General features: G+C 41.5%; 1 protein-coding gene across 1 annotated transcript in view; it reads right to left on the bottom strand.

The window, feature by feature from the left end:
* Positions 1-9,245: 9,245 nt before the first annotated feature.
* The window catches only part of LOC147028780 (regulator of G protein signaling 9-binding protein-like), a 29,865-nt gene continuing 21,551 nt past the window's right edge, over positions 9,246-17,559 (bottom strand). Inside the window, exon 2 of the mRNA XM_085876564.1 lies at positions 9,246-9,509. Within this exon, the coding sequence (XP_085732690.1) occupies positions 9,246-9,509 (264 nt within the window). The remainder of the gene's footprint in view (positions 9,510-17,559) is intronic.

The raw sequence follows: 17,559 nt of genomic DNA, 5'->3' as shown, positions 1-17,559 counted from the left end.
CCAAGCCAACAATTTCGCCCAAAGTTGTGGCAAAATCGGTATTTTCAGATACAATTACCTGTGAGAGAAAATAATAATGTATTAATGAAGTTATTTAATTATTAAATGATTCGATGCTGAAATCAAACTGAAAATAGGGAAATAAAATCTTACCTCAATGGATAAGAGGTTTGAATCCAGTTCATCAACTTGAAGGTTTAGTTCCATACAAGTCAGAGAGTTCCAGGCAAGCACACATCACACCATTGCCAGCAAAAAAAAAATGTTTAAAATGGAGCCTGGGCTTGAGGCTTTTATAGGGAAAGACTGGTGTGTGTGGTTTCCTTTGGAAATTCTCTGGGCAAGCCCAGGCAAGCCTTCATTGGGAAATTTTTCAAAACCATAATATAACATTCCAGAATTTTCTAGTAATTTCTTTGTGAGTCAGAGATGAACTGGAAATGATGTAAGAGTAGGCGGGGCTTAGCAAAAGTGGGCGGGGCTTATGGAAAGTTAGTGGGCGTGGCTTACGAAAATACCTCATAAGTGGGTGGGGCTTAGAGAAAGTGGTTGGGGCTTAGGAAAAGTGGGCGTGGCTTATGGGAATACCTCATGAAAGTGGGCGTGGCTTGTGAAAACACCTCATGAAAAGTGGGCGGGGCTTATGGTAAATGGGCGGGGCTTTAATAAAAGTGGGCGGGGCTTATAAATTTTCATTATAAAGTGGGCGGGCCTTATGAAAAGTGGGCGTGGATTAACAAAAATTAACCTGTGGCTCAGGAGGTGGTCAAACAAGAGCATTTAGAGAAGTTTATCATTTCGTTATGGTACAAAAGGGCTATCTTAAAAAAATATAAAGTTTCAAATGTTTTATTTTTAAATATTTTAGATGGGGATTATTGTGCAAAGACAATTAAACTATTGAAGGAATTTGAGAATGAACAAATCTTTGTAGGTTCAATGAGTGAGCTTAACAATATGCATTGGTTATTTGAAAAAGAGTGTCCCGAGGCTTAGATGTTTCAGATATTTCTTTAGAATCACCTTTAACAAATCACATTACTACTTTACGACTTGAACAAATCTTTATCTTATTGCATTGGTTGTTTGAAAAAAAAATGTCCCGAGGTTAAAAGGGGAGACAAATAAATATACCTTGGGATAAAAAGGGGGTTTACTTTTTAGGGAAAAAAAATATGAATCGCTGAAAATCCCCCATTCATTAACATGAGGAAAAGTGAGCCAGAATCAGTGTATTCACCCGACTGCCATTGTATTAACGGAGCACTGGACCAAACAGACAGACAGACAAACATATCGACGGAAAAACTGATAAGGGTAGAACAAATTTCAAAAGAACATTAAAAAAAAATAATTCGACTGGATCGACTACCCAACAAAAAATTTTTGAATTTTTTTTTTTTTTCGACTGGATCGACTACCCAAAATATCGATGGAAAAACTGACAAATAGGGAAGAACAAATTAAAAAAAAATTCTGAAAAAAAATTCTTTTTTTCGACTGGATCGACTACTCAACATATGGACGGAAAAACTGACAAGGGGAGAACAAATTTGAAAAAAAACATTTAAAATAATTTTTTTTTCGACTGGATCGCCAACCCAATAATGGTAGAACAAATTTCATTAATATTTAAAAAAAAAAAAAACATTTTTTTTTCGACTGGATCGACTACTCAACAGACAAACATCGACGGAAAAACTGATAATAAGGGTAGAACAAATTTCAAAAAAAATTTTTCGGCTGAATCGACCACCCAACAAACAAGCCGGTAGGCGGACATAGGTAGTCGACTACCCAATAGAACCTGACGCGATGGGCTCGTTCGATGGGGAAGGACCTGAGGATTGAGCACAAGAAAATTCATGATTCCAGCTTCAAGAGTTAATGCTGCAGATTGTTTTTTCGTTAAAATACCCCCACATTTAGAGGTTTTTCGGCCGTTGCTAGTCAATGGAGTGGTCCATAGCAACGGTTCTTTCTCACACATAACTAGGACATACCATGAACCTACCATACCAGTTTCATGTATATCTGACTCATCTTCTCTGAGATATAACGAACTTCGTTTTTTTATTGTTTTCGACCAGGGTTCATTAAAAGTCTATCTTCTCCGACAGTTTTCATAGGATCCGGCTGGAAATTGTTGACAATATGGCTGAATGTACTGCCCACAGTCCGTCATGGCCCGATTTTTGATTTTCTAAAAAATAATTTTTTTATGTATTTTCAAATATTTCAAAGTCCCGTTGCTAGGCAACGGTGGTCTCCACAGCAACGGTTCTCATTTGCACACAACTGGGTCATGGTATGAACCTACCAACCAAGTTTCATCGAAATCGCCATTGTATTTACAGAAATCGCCATTTTTAATACTGATAATAAGGGGAGAACAAATCTAAAAAAAAACATTTTTGGAATTTTTTTTTTCGACTGGATCGACGACCCAACAGACAAACATATCGACAGAAAAACTGATAATAAGGGTAGAAAAAAAATCTCAAATTTTTTTTTTTCGACGAGATCGACTACCCAATAAACAAGCCGGTAGGCGGACATGGGTAGTCGATCAAGTCGAATTTAGTCTTTTTTCAGCCGTTATTAGCCAACCAATGTGACCATAGCAACGGTTCTTTCTCACACATAACTAGGACAAACCATGAACCTACCATACCAGTTTTATGTATATCTGACTCATAATCTCTGAGATATAACGAACTTCGTTTTTTTATTGTTTTCGACCAGGGTTCATTCAAAGTCCATCTTCTCCGACAGTTTTCATAGGATCCGGCTGGAAATTTTTTACAACATGGCTGAATGTACTGCCCACAGTCGCACGTGGCCTGATTTTTTATTTTGGAAAAAATTAATTTTTGAGATTTTTTTGCAAATTTCAAAGGTCCGTTGCTCGGCAATGGATGGGTCCATAGCAAGGGTACTCATTTGCACACAACTCGGTCATGGTGTGAACCTACGAACCAAGTTTCATCGAAATCGCCATTGTATTAACGGAGCACTGGACCGAACAGACAGACAGACAAACATATCGACGGTAAAACTGACAAGGGTAGAACAATTTTCAAAAAAAAAAGTTTTTTTTTTTTTTTTTCGAATGCATTGACTCCCCAACAAAAAAATTAAAAAAAAAAATTTCGACTGGATCGACGACCCAACAGACAATCATCGACGGAAAAACTGATAATAAGGGTAGAACAAATTGCAAAAAAAAATTTTGGTTAGATCGACTACCCAACAAACAAGCTGGTAGGCGGACATGGGCAGTCGACTACCCAATATAACCTGATGTGATGATGGGGAAGGACCTGAGGATGAAGCAAAAGAAAATTCATGATTCTCGCTTCAAGGGTTAAGGCTGCAGATTGTTTTTCGTTAAAATACCCCCACATTTAGAGGTTTTTCGGCCGTTGCTGGTCAACGGAGTGGTCCATAGAAATGGTTCTTTCTCACACATAACTCGGCCATACCATGAACCTACCTTACCAGTTTCATGTATATCTGACTCATCGTCTCTGAGATATAACGAATTTCGTTTTTTAATTGTTTTCGACTAGGCTTCATTAAAAGTCTATTTTCTCCGTCAGTTTTCATAGGATCCGGCTGGAAATATTTGACAATATGGCTGAATGTACTGCCCACAGTTTCTCGTGGCCCGATTTTTGATTTTCGAAAAAATAAATTTTTTATGATTTCTCAAAAATTTCAAAGCCCCGTTGCGAGGCAACGGTGGTGTCCATAGCAACCGTTCTCATTTGCACACAACTTGGTCATGGTATGAACCTACCAACCAAGTTTCATTGAAATCGCCATTGTATTAACGGAGCACTGGACCGAACAGATATACATACAGACATACAGCAAGCCGGTAGGCAGACATGTGTAGTCGACTACCCAATAGAACCTGACGCGATGGGCCCGTTCGATGGGGAATGACGTGAGAATTAAGCACAAAAAATTCATGATTTTACCTTCAAGGGTTAATGCTGCAGATTGTTTTTTTGTTAAAATACCCCCACATTTAAAAGTTTTTCGGCCGTTGCTTGGCAACGGAGTGGTCCATAGCGACGGTTCTTTCTCACACATAACTTGGACATACCATGAACCTACCATACCAGTTGCATGTATGTCTAACTCATAGTCTCTGAGATATAATGAACTTCGTCTTTTTTATTGTTTTCGACCAGGGTTCATTCAAAGTCTATCTTCTCCGACAGTTTTCATAGGATCCGGCTGGAAATTTTTGACAATATGGCTGAATGTACTGCCCACAGATGCTCGTGGCCCGATTTTTGATTTTCGAAAAATATTTTTTTTTATGATTTTTCAAATATTTCAAAGTCCCGTTGCTTGGCAACGGTGGTGTCCATAGCAAAGGTTCTCATTTCCACACAACTAGGTCATGGTATGAACCCACCGACCAAGTTTCATCGAAATCGCCATTGCATTAACGGAGCACTGGACCGAACACAGGGACAGACAGACAGAGTGACAGACAGACAGACAAACATATCGACGGAAATACTGATAAATAAGGGTAGAAAAAAAGTCAAAAAAAAAAATTTTTGAGATTTTTTTTTTTCGACTAGATCGACTACCCAACATATTGACAGAAATAGTGATAATAAGGGTCGAAAAAAAATCTCAAAAAAATTTTCTTCGACTAGATCGACTACCCAACAGACAAGCACAGACAGACAAACATATCGACGGAAATACTGATAATAAGGGTAGAACAAAAAATCTCAATTTTTTTTTTCGTCTTGATAGACTACCCAACAAACAGACAGAGAGGTGTGAAAACATAACATCCTTCACCTTCGGTGGCAAAGGTAAAAAAAAAATGTAATAAATGTTAAATAAAAAAATTAATTTTTGCAGAGCTGGGCTTGGTCGTTGGAATGCCAACTTCCAACAACAAGTTTTTAAGGACAAAGAGAAATACGGTATTTCAAAGAGGCATGCATTGAGATCGAAAGTGACAACAGAGAAGGAAAAACAAGCTATCATTTTTAAAAGGTCAGGGTTATCACAGGAAAGTTTCAGTCTAGGATTGGGGTCCTTAAGAGTAAAACAGGAAAATAACAGAAGAAACACAGGTGCAAGAAAGATGGAAGGACTGTACCGAAACTTTATACAAACAAACGAGATAGAAATATGATAGCAACCTTTGTAGAAAGAGAATATCAGCAAGAACTGATGGTGCAAGAAAACGCATCTTGAGCCTTTCATTCACTGGGACTCTCCAGATGGATGACAAAAGGGCCAGATTAGACTGGGCTAATGTGGCACATTACCATACTTCTGGCATCTGGTCTCCAGATGAGGTCACTCTCGATCCAAGATCATGGAATTCCATCACTATAGAAACTTAGTGGTCGTCATTCACTGAGATTGAAGGGTGCAGGATGTGGTGCCGTAATGACTGCATTTTTCTCTTTGGCCAGTTCACTTGTCATTCTGTTGATGATTGCATGCTTTGGAAAATCTTGCAAAGCTAAAATGATGGTTTCTACTGTTTTCTGCCAGAAGCACTACTTCATCAGCATAGTCAAAATTTGTGAAAATTTGGTCATTTTCCAGACTCACACTACATCGGCTGCACTGTTTTGAATGGTCTGCTGCATTATGTAGTCAACTGCAGAGAGGAAGCAAGTCGGGGCCAGTAAGTCTCCCTGATATACTGCACACCACCATAAATCTTTAGGAGTCTCGTATTTCCCCTACAATGTGGGCACAGCTCTTGCTGCCAGAGTTGAGAACTTCAATGAGCCTTATGATATTTGATGGTCTTCCAGATGCCTCCAAAAGTAACCACAGACAGTCACAATTCAGTCAAAACGTCTTCTTTATGTCAATGTATGCTTTGGAATGTCTCTCTCGTGTTCCCAGCTGATGCTGCCTTTTCAGTATAAAGCACCTGTTTTTGGAGAAAGGCTATCCTGTCCCAGAATGTCCCTGCACCTTTCTCTTTGTATACTTCTCTAGTTCACGCTTCCACGGTCCAACTTTTCTACACTGGTCCAACAAAGGCAAGATTTGAATTTGAGATCCCTTTGGTATGTTTGTGTTCCTTCACTCATATGGCAGCTTCAGCTGAGTAGGTAATTGTCGTTGGAAGGAGATTCCAGTCTGTCTGGACAGCAGCATTAGGGACAGGTTGATGGACTAGACGACTGGTCAAATCATTGTAATAAACTGTGGGTGTCTGTTTCAAGTACAGCTTATCAACAGCATTTTGTTTCATACATCGTGTGTTGGCATGAATATATTTCTTGCAAGGCAAAGGGTAATTGTTGTGACTCCCATTCAGTCATCAGTGCTGCCAAACTACACTTTGTTTACTCGATTGTTGGAGAGGGAAGCCCATTTAATGTTAACAAGAATATGATATAATCTTCTTGGTCCTCCCATCATTGTTGTACCAGATGGTGTGGTGAATGTCTTTCCTCTGGAAATATGATGTGCACTCTCATAGTCTAAGGATAGACAGAAATTGACCAATCTTTTGCTATTTTCATTTATTTCACCCTTGACAGCTGGTCCTATCACTGATGCACATCCCTTCTGTCAGTTCCAACTTCTGCATTGAAATCCCCAAGAACAAATATCACTTATCCTTGTGGCGTATCAGTCACAACACAGTGGAACTCATTTTTCCCCTCAGATTGGACAACATTAGAAGATGCATACCTGTAATGACTGGAAGACATCACAGAGTATGCACTGTGGAAAAAATAAAAGTAATTACATTCATGTATTCTCAATTTTGCTACGACTTTTTAACAGTATGAATAAGGAGTTACTTTAGTACTGGAGTAAAATTGACTGTCAGTAAAATCTCTTTTTACAGTCTTTTGATCTCCATAGTGATGTAGATGATGTACAAGTAAGATAAAATGGTATCTTATTAAATCTTATTTGCTTTATCTCATTGAAATATATACATATATATATATATATATACATATATATGTATATATATATATATACATATATATATATATATACATACATATATATATATATATATATACATATATATATATATACATATATACATACATATATATATACATACATATATATATATATATATATATACATATATATATATATATATATATATATATATATATACATATATATATATATATATATATATATACATATATACATACATATATATATATATATATATATATATATATATATATATATATATATATATCAAATGAGTATTTCCAATGTTTAAATGAAACTGTTCTGCTGCTCAGGAGAAGGACGCTTTTCTGCTGGCGCCTATTGCCTGGTGGTAATTAAATAAGTGCTAGGAGACGATTGCAACAGACGCCTTGTTGTCCAAGGACGATTATATGACAGCATAAAACAGAATGTCGTATTTTGAGAATCTGGTTACTCAATGCTGAACGGAACCTATGATCAAAGTAATTGGCTTGTGTCTCCATTCACTCGGCCTCTTCATATTTTGTCTTAACTTTGGTGTCACCCTCCCCTTCTCACAGCCCGCCTCGTATTCCCAAACTGCAATAATGACCTGAGCGTGTCTAGCCCCCTTCCCTCCCAAAGTGGCCATGTCTGCAGTTCTCTTTCTCATGCTTGCCGCCCCCCCCCCCAATTCACCCTTGCCAGATGTTTTGCTCTTCCATGTCTTTTGCAGTCCAGAAGAGGATAAAGGCAATTACTCTGTGCATTTTGAGGGGAAAGAGGATCATGTTTGTTATTGCTTGTCTTGTTATCCTTTTTCCCAAGCACATGTTGGTTGTTATTTCTATTTGATGTGTGCTGTTAATAAATGGTTTCAGACCCAGAAAGAGAAGAACTGAATTTCTTCCACAGCATCTTACACCACAACCAGAGACCACCGAGGCACACATCACCACCAGAATCTCAATCAATATATATATTTTTTTATATTGGTGTCAAGGAAAAATGAAACATGTTCTATTTCACCTCAACATATCTGTGCTTTTGGATAATGGGTAAATATCATAAATGCCAGTTACCATTCGATAAAGGTACAAGTGGTGGAGCTTATCTGCATTTGAGTTCACAGGTGGAGGAGTCTTCACAAAATTTGCAAATGTGTGCAGCCTGTCTTATAAGAACCAATGTTGTCCATAACATGAAGAGAAGATCTACACACCATGATAGGCAGTATATTACCATCATATTTGGGAATTGAGTCACAGATCATGACGCAGTGCAAAAACTTGACATCCTCTTCCAATGCAAGCTTGTGTAAAAGTCACAAGTCCATGAGATTCCACAGCAACGGTTCCACAGATTTTCACTTGCTTGAGTTTTGAACCTCCCATCTTGGTGTTGCTTTTCCTGATCTTGTTTCAGGTTCTTCAGTGGACCATTGTCCATTTTGTGAGATGGGGTACTATAGTTCCATTTCAATTTATCCAGGGATTGGACTTTGTAGACCAGCCCAGTCAGGGTGAGAATTTGAAATTTGGAATTCGTTCAAGTTACCTCCATTGTTATGGAGAGGTGTCCCAAACCTCTAGCAGAGGAGTCCCCAACTTAACTGAACCTCCTTCAGAGGGACAACACACTCATGAATGCAACACCTAGCCTGGAAAGCACCAATCTGGCAGTTGATAGTCACGTCAACAATCGAACCCAGGTGAGTCGAGAAGAGACAAGTGTGTTATCTCTGAGCTGTCCTATTGAACAGCAATTTTATCCTTATTATTAAAGTTACATACACTACATTTTGTTGACATCACAATCAACCTGACTGATCGGTGGAATTGACAGTTTATCTTGCAGGATGAATTTGGTCACTGCTTGGAAGTGAAATATTTATCGAGGTTTGTATACCATTAGCCAAGCCAAACTAGTTGTAAAAAATATATCTTAGAAAAATGTCATTCACATTTTTCAAAGAAAGCTCAAAGTATGAAGATCGTTTTAAATTATGGAGCTTTTAACACTGTTGGCTATTGCAGAGTTTTCGGAGGTTGTGACCAGTAAACTGTTGGGCCTGTTCTGATGAGACTGCTGTGTTGCTTGTGATCTATTCATGACCCTACCTGTGTGACTATTGAGCTGCTTCAGTGTTGTGCTGCTGTTTTCAATCACTCATCCATCAAATAATTAAGTTCTTTGTGAGAAGATTGTGCACAGGTTATTTTTCTGTATTTCAATACTCACCATTGTCTGGACCGTTTCTAACTTTTACTCAGGTCAATCATGTGTTAAACCTTGTTGTCATAACTGAGTTTTAATATCATCATGGAAAGAGCAATGGCAATGAGCACGAGGAACAAGAGGACTGACGTGGCATATCTTTGAGAGGGATCACACCAAACAGAACTGCTGACGGCCGCAGACAGCCCTCCAAGTGAGGAGCTTCCAACACTCAGCTGTGAGTGGAGCTCTGCTCCAGGTACTCGCACCGCCACCATGGACCACCGAGGCACGCTCATCTTGTTCTCCATCTCCACCATCATCTCCATTACCTGCGTGTATACCATTTGGTCATTTCGATTAAATCATAGTTGTAACGTTTTGTGATAGGTAGCATTGGCAATAAATGCTATTGATCAAGAGTTTGTAGTTTATCAATCAAAAGTTCAAATTAGAACTATTTCCAAAAATCATAAACTTTACTTCATTTTTAGTGGCCATTTTTAGGACTTACACGCAATGCAAATTTTGATTCCGGCTCGCCCTTTACCTCCCAGGCTCTTTATGCTTCTATTTCCTCTTTATTCTTCACCTTTCAAACTACTTTGACCTCATTATATGATCCCCCCCCCCTTTCTTCCTTTCCTTCCTTTTTCACTGAATATATTTTTCATTTATTTGACTCTCAACACCTTTTGCAAAAGGAATATGTATATGGCCCTTGATTAGTTTCAACAGTAAGCCTTGTGTTGGCTTACCGGTAAAGGTGGCTGCCTTAAGATCTTAGGGTCTTGAGTTTGAGCCCCTGTCTTGCTGTTACATAACACCAGGTGGATTAACTCATCTTGTCATCCTTCCAAGGTGGGCAGAATGATTACCAGCTTATTGGAAACAGGGGGCACTGCATCAGCAGCACAGCTGCACTCCTAGCAGTGATGCAACCAGCAGCCACAGGCTGCCTATGAAATAATAAGTATAAATAGTCACTAAAATAAATTGTCTTTAAAAATACCAGTGACTGTCCTTTGAAGGGAACATTTTTCCAGTTAAGTGATCAGCATGACCTCCGGAATTTAACATCCCTACCCTGGCCGAATGTTGAAACCCAAATTTGGAGGCATTCTGACTAGTGGGTCTGGAGAAGAAGATTTTTGAAGGAATTTCATAAGTCCACCATTTTGGTATACTTAAAGTCATGTGACCGGAACGAGCTTTGCAACCCCAGTTACAAGTCAAGAGCAGATGTTGCTGCCAAATCACAGTCAGATAGGCCCAGCAATTTGGCCAAATAGGAGACCGATGGACGGTGCTCGATGTTGCCTCCAGATAAGATTTTTTTTTAAAGCTCAGCAATACCTTATGTGGAATCCAAATTAGCTAAAAAAGAAAATGAAGTGGGAGTTTCGTTTTCATTTTTTAATTTGTGTTCTTTTGAAGATACAGTGGTGAGAAAAAGTTTGTGAACCCTTTCGAATTTTCTGTATTTCTGCATAAATTTGAACTAAAATATGATCAGATCTACATGTAAGTCCTAATCTATACTAATAAATGTCAGTGTGTGTGTGTGTGTGTGTGTGTGTGTGTGTGTGTCACTGTGTGAGTCAATGTGTGTGTGTGTGTGTGTGTGTGTGTGTGTGTGTGTGTCACTGTGTGAGTCTGTGAGTCAGTGTGTGTGAGTGTCTCTGAGTGAGTGTGTGAGTCTGTGAGTGTGTGTGAGTGTGTGTGAGTGAGTGAGTCTGTGTGTGGGTGTGTGTCACTGTGTGAGTCTGTGTGTCACTGTGTGTGTCTCTGTGTGTGTCACTGTGTGAGTCAATGTGTGTGTGTGTGTGTCACTGTGTGAGTCAATGTGTGTGTGTGTGTCACTGTGTGAGTCAATGTGTGTGTGTGTGTCACTGTGTGAGTCAATGTGTGTGTGTGTGTGTGTGTGTGTGTGTGTGTGTGTGTGTGTGTGTGTGACTATGTGTGTGTGTGACTATGTGAGTCAATGTGTGTGTGTGTGTGTGTGTGTGTGTGTGTGTGTGTGTGTGTGTGTGTGTGTGTGTGTGTGTGTGTGTGTGATTGTGTGTGTGTCTCCTCCATAACTCCAAAACCATAAAACCTAGCAGCCTGCAACTTTGCATACATACTGAGGGCACTCCAAAGGAAGTGCATGAGTGAAAATTGGGTGTTTGGGTTCATTAAAACACCTCTTTTGAAGATAATTAACGACCTTATTTAATTATATCCTTTATCAGGAAATCCTCAGCCACCTCCTTTCTGGGGTCTTCAGGCATTTCCTGGGTTACCTCGCTGGGGTCTGAAGCCACCATGTTTTTTGGCCTGCTCAACCATGCCTTGACTTGGAACAGGCTGCAACCATTTCTTCATGATAGTTATATTTTTTCACTTTCCTCACTCATATTATTGAATGCCTGCTTATCAAATGTACGAATCACTGGGTGCATTGAAATGCTTATAAACGCCCGGGGACGCCAGCATTCGTGGCTTTATTTCATTTCCGCACATGCGATAACCTCGATAATCTCTTAAACCAGGACGAATTACAAAATTTAAACTCCACAATTGAACTTAGCAGCAGTTACTACTACGAAAAACAAAATAGGGCATACTTGTCCAATTGAGAAATATTTGATATTTTGGGTGTCTCTGGAAGGTGTGTGTTTAATGTGATGGTTCGGTGATTGCTAATCGCCTGCCAAGTGAGTCGTTCCTTATCAACCATTTCAATGGAATGCTTAAGTCACTTGGTGAGCGCTCTACCCTCTCTCTCCTCCCCCTCTCCTCCCATCCTCTCTCACCCCTTCCCATCTCTCTCCCCTCTCCCTCTGTCTCCCCCCCACCTTCTCTCTCTCTCTCTCTCTCTCTCTCTCTCTCTCTCTCTCTCTCTCTCTCTCTCTCTCTCTCTCTCTCTCTCTCTCTCTCTCTCTCTCTCTCTCTCTCTCTCTCTCTCTCTCTCTCTCTCTCTCTCTCTCTCTCTCTCTCTCTCTCTCTCTCTCTCTCTCTCTCTCTCTCTCTCTCTCTCTCTCTCTATCTCTCTCTATCTCTCTCTCTCTCTCTCTCTGTCTGTCTCCGAACGTATCTGGACAGTGGTTATGCCCGGATGGTGGTTATCTCCGCAAACATTTGGATAGTGGTTATCCAAGCACGTGTCCGAATGGTGGCTATCTCCAAATGTATCCGGACAGTGGTTTTGTCCAGAGGGTGGTTATTTCTGGATGGACCCTCCCCTCACACTGCCTTCCCTTCCTCCACCCCTCCACTCTCCCACCCCTCCTCACTTCACCACCCCTCCTCAGTCTTCCTCCCTCCTCTCACCCTCCTCTCCCTCCCCACCTCTCTCCCCTCTTCCTCCTCTCCTTCTTACTCCCCCTCCTCACCCACTCAATATTCCCGTCAGCGAAGCGACAGGTTGTATTTGCTAGTAATAGATAAAGAGAACCTAATTAAACATACAGCACACACAAAAATCTACTTTTCATTTATTTATTGAGGAAAATGATCTGATATTCAATTTCTTTGTCGGAAAAAGTATGTGAACCTCTCAGTTAATCAGCTCAATTCAGGAGGAAATTACAGTCGGGTATTTCAATCACTGGAATGACAGTCAGGAGTGAGTTTGGATGGCCGGGCTGTCCAATATGAAAAACATAAACTTTGTTCATCACCATCAGAGTCTGGTCTTCACCACATTGGTTTGTGAAAGCGTGTCATGCCCGAATCAAAAGAGATTTCTGAGGACCTCAGAAAAAGAGTTGTTGATGCTCATCGATCTGGAAAGGGTTACAAAACCATTTCTAAAGATGTTGGGCACCACCATTCTACTACCCAACAGGTAGTGTAGACATGGAGAAAAAATTCAACACCATTGTTACTCTTGCCAGGTGCAGACGTCCAACAAAAATCACTCCAAGAGCAAGGCATACAAACAATAATCCAAGAGGTCACAAAGAACCCCAGGGTAATGTCTAAGGATCTGCAGTCCTCTCTTGCATTAGCTAATGTCAGTGTTCATGAGTCCACCATGAGGAAAACACTAAACAAGAATGGTGTGCATGAGAGGATAGCAAAGAGGAAACAACTGCTCTTCAAGAAGAACATTGCTACCCATCTCAAGTTTCCCATAGACCACCTTAGGCACACAAAAAAGATCCAGAAGGCTATTGGAAGAAAGTTCTGTGGACAGAGGAGTCAAAATTGGAAGTTTTGGCTTAAATGAGAAAAGTTATTTTTGGTGAAAACCAAGCACTGCATTCTAACATAAGAACCTCATCCCAAACATGAAGCACGGTGGTGGGAATATCATGATTTGGGGCTGCCTTGCTGCCACAGCACCCGGATGGCTGGCATCATTGACGGAACCATGAATTCTGGATTGTACCAGCAAATTCTACACGAGAATGTCAGGGCATCTGTCTGTGAACTGAAACTTAACAGAAAGTTGTTCATGCAGCAAGACAACGATCCAAAACACACAAGTAAATCTACAACAGAATGGCTGAAGCAGAAGAGATTTTGCATTTTGGAATGGCCAAGTCAAAATGCAGACCTTAACCCAATTGAAATGTTGTGGCAGAACCTGAAGTGAGCAGTTCATGTTAGAAAGCCCACAAATATCTGAGTTGAAACAGTTCTGTAAGGGTGAATGGGCCAAAATTCCTCCAAGCCAATGTGCAGGACTGATCAAGAGTTACAGGAAACGTTTGTTTGAAGTTATTGCTGCTCAAGGGGGTTCCACCAGCGACTGAATGAAAAGGTTCACATATTGTTTTTCCAACAAAGAAATTGAATGTTGGATCATTTTGCTCAATAAATAAAAAATAAAAAAATATATTTTTGTGTGTGTTAGATTTGTTTAATTAGGTTCTCTTTATTATTACTACTTAGATGAAGATCTGATCACATTTTAAGTCAAATTTATGCAAAAATAAAGATAATTCTAAAAGGTTCACCAACTTTTTCTCACCACTGCACAGTATATACATCATATATATATATATCTATATATATATATATATATATATATATATATATATATATATATATATATATATATATATATATATATATATATATATATTGTTGCGGATTCGCGCCCGCCGGCGTGCGAACGGCCACGTAACTCGAATCGCGGCACGTCGCCCACCGGATGGACAATCCCGTCGTGACCCTCTCGGACTAACGCCGGGAACGAGTCACGGGTGGACCTTTCGGCCTCACCACGATCGTGCCAATCGGCCCCCCGCGTGGGATAGGGTTGCTCGCCAAATTCGACCTACCTTGGTACCCACACGGAGGATAGACCGGGCGATCGCACCTCGCCGCAGGTCGACTTCGGACACGGGCCACTTTAAGCGACCCGTTCCGTACTATCGGGATAACCGAGCGGTGTTATCGTCGGCCTCGACGGTTCGATTAATTATCGGGCGTTTTAGCCCACGACCAACCCTTTACGTGAAGTAAGATGGAGATTCAATAAAGGAAAAGACGAAGCGAAACGGGAAAACAGTTCAACATAAAGCACATTTATTTCGCGATGAACGGAAAGCACACATATACAATTACACCAAAAGCAAATGTAAAAGAAGAAGAAACACACAATAATGCACAAAAAGCAAATGTAAAAGCAAAAGACAATGCAGAGCTAACCGACTACCGAGCACACGGCAACACTTACACAGTTTTACTTCACAGACGGCGCCGACAACACATATACTCAAAGCAAAAGAAAAAGGGACCACCCTCCACGATGAGGGGTCAGACGGCCTGGGGCCGAGACCACGTCGAGCCTACCCGTCTGGTGATGAGCCGCAAAATGGCGCTGGCGCCCCGACTCCGCGGGCCTCGCTGGGACTGCCTGGTATGGGGTGGGAACGGGGCCCCCTTCTCGCACTATCTCAGCGCGGGGGGGAAACAGGAGGGGGTTGTTGATGCTCGGGGGAAGGAGGATATCTCCCTGTCTCGGGTCCCGCGACGAGCGTCTCCACCATGACCTCGGTCGTGTTGCCGGCCTCTCCCCTCCGCAGCTCCCCGACTCTGACACGAGCACCCCCTCGACCGCCTTCGCCGCCGCCACCTCTCCAACTCTCCACAGCTCCGTCCAACTGCCTTCTCCGACTCCTCTCTTGACTGGCTCTTCCCAACTCCACCGACTGCGAACTGCACTTGACTGACTACTACTGCTTCTTCTTCCCAACTCCACCGACTCCGAACTGCTCTTTCGGCGAGCGAACGGGGCCCTTTTATAGCCCCCGGGGCCTCGCTCCTTCGCCTTCGACCCTTTACCTTCGACCCTTCACCTCTGGCTGGCTCCCCATTGGACCGAGGAAAAGTGGGCGTGAATGCTTTTTGATCCATGAATTTGCATATAGCGATATTACTCCAACGCACCTGGGGGCGGGGCCAAATCGCCCCACGCTCGCCGATAGGACGGAGCAGAAGTGGGCGTGAGTCGTCTTGGATCCGTTTTCTTTGGAAAGGCTGTGATGTTTCTGCACACGCTGCTCGGTGCGCCCTGCACGAGTCCAGTATCGGTGCCCACAAGCGGCGCGGAAATGGCGGTGATGCGATGGTTGCGAGAGCGAGATGTGACGGTAAAGGTCGTGGCTGTTGGCGTTGTTGTTGTTGTGTGATGCGGCGTTGCGGCTGGTGGTTGTTGTGTGATGGCTGTTGAGACGTGGTTGGTGGTGGTAGTAATGGCGGCTGGTCCAAAATAAAGATAGTAAAAGAAAAACGGCTATCTAGAGGGGTCGCAGCCCGAATGAATGACATTTATTCCCTCGAAACAACCGGTTTGGGCCTAACTACACATATACTTACCGAGATATCTCACCTAAGGGACCTGAATGGTGGTTTGCGAATTTCGTCAACCACAACAATATATATATATATATATATATATATATATATATATATATATATATATATATATATATATATATATATGTATATATATATAGAAAGACATATATAGATATACAGATATATATATATATATATATATATATATATATATATATATATATATATATATATATATATATATATATAGAAAGACATATATAGATATACAGATATATATATATATATATATATATATATATATATATATATATATATATATATATATATATATATATATATATATATATATATATATATATATATATAGATATACAGATATATATATATAGATATACAGATATATATATATATATATATATATATATATATATATATATATATATATATATATATATATATATATATATATATTGTTGTGGTTGACGAAATTCACAAACCACCATTCAGGTCCCTTAGGTGAGATATCTCGGTAAGTATATGTGTAGTTAGGCCCAAACCCGTTGTCTAGAGGGAATAAATGTCATTCATGCGGGCTGCGACTCTTCAGGATAGCCGTTTTTCTTTTACTATCTTTATTTTGGACCAGCCGCCATTACTACCACCACCAACCACGTCTCAACAGCCATCACAACAACAACCACCAACCACAACGCCGCTTCACAACAACAACCACCAACCACAACACCACCTCACAACAACAACCACCAACCACAACTCCGCTTCACCACAACCGCCACGACCTTTACCGTCACAACTCGCCACTGTCGCATCGCCATCATTCTCGCGCCACTTGTGGGCGCCGATACTGGACTCGTGTAGGGCGCGCACCGAGCAGCGTGTTCAAAAACATCACGGACTTTCCACAGAAAACGGATCAAAAACGACTCACGCCCACTTTTGTTCCGTCCAATCGGTGAGCGAGGGGCGATTTGGCCCCGCCTCCAGGGTGTTGGAGGGCGGTCGCTATATGCAAATACATGGATCAAAAAGCATTCACGCCCACTTTTCCTCGGGCCAATGGGGAGCCAGTTAGAGAGGTGAAGGGTCGGAGGCAGAGGGTCAAGGGTGAAAGAGCGAAGCCACGGGGCTTATAAAAACGGCTGCGTTCGTCAGTCAAGGCAGTTCAGTTGGAAGTTGAGAGTTGAGTGTGCGGAGTTCAAGAGAGTCGTCGGTGGAGCTGGAAAGAAGTGGTACTAGTCAGAGTGAAGAGGACGGAACTGTGGAGAGGTGACGGCGGTGAAGGCGGACGAGGGGGTGCTCGCGTCGGTACCGGGAGATGCACACCAGAGAGGCCAGCAACGCGACCGAGGTGGAGGAGGAGACGCTCGCCGCGGGACCCGAGACAGGTTAATATCCTCCTTCCCCCGAGCATCAGCAACCCCCTCCTGTTTCCCCCCGCGCTGAGATAGTGCGACAAAGGGGGCCCCCTTCCCACCCCCTACCAGACACTGTCCGCGAGGCCCGCGGAGTTGAGGCACCACCGCCGCTCCGCGTCTCATCATCAGACGGGTAGGCCCGACA

Source organism: Eptatretus burgeri, chromosome 4 (genome assembly GCF_056783735.1).
Source record: "Eptatretus burgeri isolate ZD-2024b chromosome 4, Ebu_testis_v1, whole genome shotgun sequence".
NCBI classification, from domain to species: Eukaryota; Metazoa; Chordata; class Myxini; order Myxiniformes; family Myxinidae; genus Eptatretus; species Eptatretus burgeri.
Note: the sequence above shows the minus strand (reverse complement) of the source record. Positions and strands in the feature narration are given on the sequence as shown.